This window comes from Trachurus trachurus, assembly GCF_905171665.1.
Source record: "Trachurus trachurus genome assembly, chromosome: 12".
Taxonomy (NCBI): domain Eukaryota; kingdom Metazoa; phylum Chordata; class Actinopteri; order Carangiformes; family Carangidae; genus Trachurus; species Trachurus trachurus.
The window spans coordinates 10,871,285-10,876,597 of record NC_139908.1 but is presented as its reverse complement, the minus strand read 5'-3'; the positions used below and the strand labels follow the sequence as shown (position 1 = coordinate 10,876,597).

General features: G+C 45.3%; 1 protein-coding gene across 1 annotated transcript; it reads right to left on the bottom strand.

The window, feature by feature from the left end:
• Positions 1-1,942: 1,942 nt before the first annotated feature.
• On the bottom strand, positions 1,943-5,313 carry bhmt (betaine-homocysteine methyltransferase). Its single transcript, XM_083983716.1, has 8 exons — positions 5,128-5,313; positions 4,792-4,924; positions 4,577-4,689; positions 4,179-4,370; positions 3,219-3,366; positions 2,649-2,831; positions 2,329-2,557; positions 1,943-2,246 (listed from the first exon to the last, which is right to left on the bottom strand). Exons 1-8 carry the CDS (start codon positions 5,227-5,229, stop codon positions 2,066-2,068), a joined length of 1,281 nt encoding a protein of 426 aa, XP_083839842.1. The 5' UTR covers positions 5,230-5,313; the 3' UTR covers positions 1,943-2,065.

Here is a 5,313-nt window from a genome sequence, read left to right as displayed (position 1 = left end):
AAGGAAACTTTTTTCCGCGAGGGAAGTCGTGCAGCTCTCACACACACACACCGCAGCCAGTCAGTCCCCTCCCTCTGTCCGCTCCTTCAGCCAATCAGTGCCTCCGTGACATCACCGCTTCTGTCTCACGCTCTGTGATTGGTCCAGAAACCTTTGCCTTTGTTTATCTTCCTCGTTCTCTTCTATAAAACTAGTGACACGCGCACTGCAGGTGAGGATCTCTCGCATGGTTTTAATTTAGAGGAAAAACGGCATGTTAGTGTTGCGTCTTTTTTTTTTTTTTTTCTCTCGTTGTGTCTGTAAACTTTGACATGAAGCAGCCATGTCTTCAACCTTCACCCACCGGGAAAAAAAAGAAAAGAAAAATGTTACACAACCCCGCACCGCCATCTAGTGGCGGCAGTAGTTATCGCAGGTTGTTCCTCCATCACGAATAAACAGTGATGGAGGAAGCAAGTATGGATTTCACAGAATAATTGTTAAATAGCCTACGTAAACTACTAGTCAAAAGGTTTAACCCTTTTCTTTATCCTTATGCATTTATACATTGTAAATTCAAACACATCAAAACTATGAAGGAACATGTAGAAAACACGTGAAATATATGATATGTTTTAGATTTTAGATTTTTCTAAGTAGCGACCTTTTGATTTGATGACAGCTTTGCACACTCTTAATTCTGTCCTCGGCTTCATGAGGTCGTCAGATAGATAGATAGATAGATAGATAGATAGATAGATAGATAGATAGATAGATAGATATTGATTGATTGTCTTTTGTTGTCATTCAATTCAAAATAACCAGAATAAATAGGCCTAGATAAATCTAAAAGTAGAGATACTGAAAGGAAAGTGCTAAGTGCAGAATAAAAACATAGGTTGAAATAATTGGTACAAATAAAATAGAAAATATTGCACAGGAGACAAAACCAGGACAGGATCAAAGGCCGGGAATAAAGGAGGGACCAGGAGTTCAGCAGTCCGATCTTGTTGGAAAAGTATTGCAGAATCTGGTGGTTGTACACCTTGATGCTGCGGTAGCTACTTCCTGCCGGAGCTGTTGGCTTTTTTGCCTTCAATCTGCGATCCAACTCATCCCAAACCATAATTCCATGTGTTCCTTCATAGTTTTGATGTCTTCAGTATGAATCTACAATGTAGAAAGTTATTAAAACCATTGAATGGGAAGGTGTGTCCAAACTCTTGACTGGTAGCCTATGTGTGTGTGTGTGTTTTTTTTTTTTTTGTAATACTAGTGTGTTAAAAGAGAAGTCCTGCAACTTGGCGTGCCATAAATTTTAAATGTAAAGTTGACACAAAACAAACTTTAAGACAAATTTGTACATTACCTAACACACATGACAGATAGGCAGAAATAATGCATCGTCATCACTGGACCAAAAATGGACAGAGGGATGTCAACCGAGATGTTGCAAACAGGCTCCTACAACATTCCTGCACATATTGTGAAAATATTGCACAACATTCTGAAAATATGTGTGCTGTGGCTAGTTTTGCTTAGAATTTGTTCAAGACAAAACACCAAAGGTGAGTTTAAGACAATTTTTACACAATAAAAAATAGCCTCAAGTGTTTACCCAAAATAGACAAGCCCACATGTGACTGACCAATAGATGTTGCTCATGTGAAGCATTAAGAACATTTTCTTGAACATCTTTGGTTGGAAGGTAAGGAGAGGAAATAAATCCCATTGACACAGACTGGTTTTGTTCAACTGGAACTTTATTGCCACACATTATTTTCTAAGACAAGCACTATTGGAGTGTTAAAGGCATCAGGCGTGTTCACAGCTGCTCTTTTTTGAGCTTTGTAGTCACAGTAATTTCACAGGGCTCAATGGTACTGAAAGGCAATCATTGCTAGCTAAGGCTGGAAAAGCTTATTTGAAATGTGAGTAAAAATGGTCCTTAAAGAGACAGAGATAACTTCAGCATTTCGATTTTATTTTGGTATGTAAAACTGAAGGGAATGTGTGAGTTGGCCTCTCACGCCACCCCCCTCGGCTTCTTCCTTCCAGGCAGATGCATCGGAGGAGGAGGAGGAGCTCAGTTGCCTTTGTTGGCCTTGTCAAAGAGAGCCTTCAGCTGCTCCTGGGAGGTGGCCTCCTTCTGCTGCATCAGGTCAGCGTGGCCTTTGGTGATGCCCCAGGCGTCAGGTGTGGCCATGGAGGGGCAGAGAGGACGACCGGACGCTGGCTTCAGTGTCTCCCAGTAGTCACGACGGGCCCTGTGGAGGGGAAGAAGTGACATTTAGATCCAAACTGGAGACACCATGAGAGAAGTAGGTGCAGAAAAGAAAATCAATCTACCTTGCTCTGACCCAAGGCTTTGTGTGCATCTCCAGGCCACTGCCCCAGGTGCCATGCTTCTCCGAACCAGTTGGCAAGGTGCCCCTCTCGGGTGCCAGCTCCTCAGCCAGGGCACGGACGTGATAGGGTTCAAATCCACAGCAGCCTCCGATGTAACGGATCCCGACGTTGTACGCTTCACGGGCATATTTCTGCATGTCCCATCTGGTCAGGATCCTCGGCTCCAGACCTGTTGGAAGAATTTATAGATTATGACGACAACCAATTAGAGACTAAATGGTGAGAAACATTAGTTTTTCAGTGTGGGGTTGATTTCGTACCGAAGGGGAACTCTGGCAGGTCGATGAAACCCTGGCGGTTGCAGTCCGGGGTGTGGTAGGCCAAAGGCTGGCACATGTAGTGAGCCTTAAGCCCGGCCTTGTCCACTCCCTCCTTCATCATCTTGACAGTCTTCACACAGGTCTCTGGGTCAAAATGGCAGTTAATGCCCACAATATGAGCTCCTACAGGGAGAAAGGACACACAAAAAAAAGTGATTAGTTCATATTAGACCAGTAGTGCATTTCTTCACACAACCACTAGATGGCACCAAATACAAAAAAGGTACATGAAGCGCTAGGAGAAAACTATAGCACATACTTTTGATCAAATATGCAACCAGAGACGGTTTAATGAAATTGCATTATGTGAAGCGTAGGAACCAGCTTTTCCTTTGACCTCCACCTCTGAGCCTTTTTTGGGTGATGTATATGATGTTTAAACAGGGTCAGAGGTTCATGGGAACTCTGAGGAGGCCGTTTGACACATACTGACAGGCCTGGATATTATCTTTGTCTTCGATCCCTCTCATTGACATGTATACACACACACGACATCCAGATCTGCCATACCAGCTTTGACCAGTCTGACAGCACAGTCTCCAGGGCTGACGCCGTTCAGGTCTCCGTCAGGTCCAATGCACATAGTCGCAGCCACTGGCTTGCCGGTGGCCTTCAAAGCCTGGACTGCCCACTCAGCCTCTTCCACGTGCTCGAAGTACTGCAAACAAGCAGAAAAGCCCAGGTTAGAGGCAAACAGATCAACTCATTTCAACTACTTAATACTGATTTTCATTCATTGTTTTCTGGTAAAAAGGATCAGAACATTAAGACTGATGCCACCTTTTCCTGAAGCTGTTCGAAAGAATCATAACAAAAGGGTAAAATGACACATTCGAGAGCCATTATGGTACAAAGACGTTTCCAACATCTTCAGTTCGTATTGTCATTTTGCATCATCTCACTGTTTCAAAGAAATAGCCGCAGGTGCTGCCCAAATGCTGCCACGGTTGCCATGTGTGGAAACACCCTGTTCTTGCATGTTGGTTGTAATCACCTTCTGGTAGTAACCAGGAACATGCATTTGATTCTGGCAGGAGCCACTACACAGATTGTGTGCCAGATACCTGTGGTGCACTGAACAAGACAAGATGGCATCTGGCCAATGAATTTGCACCATACTAAAAAGAAACAGTGGCATCTTGCTGGGTGTGTATACTTAATGTTAATGTGCGTTACAGGAGATTTACTTTAAGACTTTGCCAATGGGTTTTAATGAAGGTACACATGTTGCCTTGGGAGGAGGCTAAAGCCAGGGAACTACTGAAATGCAGTCAACACCACGGATTAAAAGGAAAAGTAACCTGATTGCATGCAGCCACTCAGGAAGACATGGACTGATATGCATCAACAGCTATTTTTAGGTGGGTATAAAGTGACTCCACCAGCCCAGAGGTGCAGTTCCACACTGCTACAGTCAGGACCTGGTTCACGTTTGGACTTCTCAGAACATCTCGGGTGTCGATTACATACCTCTGCGATCAAGAAGTCTACGTTTTTCTGGACGAAGACCTCAAGCTGCTTCTTGAAGATGGCCTTAACGTCATCCTCACTCTTGCAGCTGAGGTAAGAGGGGGTCTGAGAGACTCCTCCGGCCACCAGAGCATCACCCTCGTTGGCCACCTCGCGGGCCAGGTCACAAGCCGCTTCGTTTATCTGCTGCCCCTGCAAGTTCACAGGAAAAACAAAAGAATTAACACACATTTTAAATGCAACAAACTCCACAAGGTGTAAGGTTGCCATGTTGAGGGCACTTGGGTTCTGTGCCAACCCTGCAACTACTACTACTAGGCTACTGCCAAGCTGCCATCCCCTCTCCATGACTGGAGCTGAGAGCTGCCAGCAGCTGCAGTCACTCAGCCTGAACTCACGGTGAAGCGCTGAGTGTTGCCTCGGTTCACCAGTTTGTCGTCACTGGCGTAGAAAGTGAACGTTTGCATGACATTGGAGCCTGCTCTCAGGAACTCCCTGTGCAGCTGCCGCACTGAAAGAAGAAAGGAGATACAAAAACCAGTCCGTTAGTTCACTTCACAGAGCTGGATTCACAGGTTCGGAGGTCATTTAAGGAGAAGAGTTGCATAACGACCTGCTTCAGGGTGCTCGGCAGCAGCTTCAGGTGTCCACGGCCCAGCCTTCACGTAGCCTCTCTTCTCCAGGGCGAAGACAAAGCCTCCGTCCCCGATCACGACCTCTCCTGCATCCAGACGCTCCAAAATCCCCTGCGTTAAGAGTTAAAGCGCGCATCAAGCAGGACAAAGACATCATGCACATAAGTCTGTTACATATATATTTCTCAGTGCTGGTAGTTGGCAGTATGCAAAACCACTTCCTTCTGCGAAAAGACAAAAAAAAAAAAAAAAGTGCGCACACGCAGCTGAAGTGTAAAAAGCTGCAGCTTCTTCTACTTGCAGCTTCTTCTTACCTTCTTTGCTCCAGCTGGTGCCATGATTGTTGCAGCAGTGACCGGCCCACTCTTCTTAGCTACAGAGTTCTTCTGAGGTCGGAAAGGGGTTTGTTCAGGCATCCATGCCGAATTTATAATCCAGGAGGGTGCGGTGGTCCTGATGTCACTCGGAGGAACCGCCTGCCTCTCACACAGCAAGTTTTT

Excerpts from the sequence above, each read along its gene's own strand:
- bhmt (XM_083983716.1), bottom strand. The coding sequence starts at position 5,229 with ATGCCTGAACAAACCCCTTTCCGACCTCAGAAGAACTCTGTAGCTAAG. Across the intron at positions 4,371-4,576 it reads GCAACACTCAGCGCTTCACC|GGGCAGCAGATAAACGAAGC; the intron begins GTGAGTTCAGGC and ends GTGAACTTGCAG. Across the intron at positions 2,247-2,328 it reads AAGCCTTGGGTCAGAGCAAG|GGCCCGTCGTGACTACTGGG; the intron begins GTAGATTGATTT and ends TCCCCTCCACAG.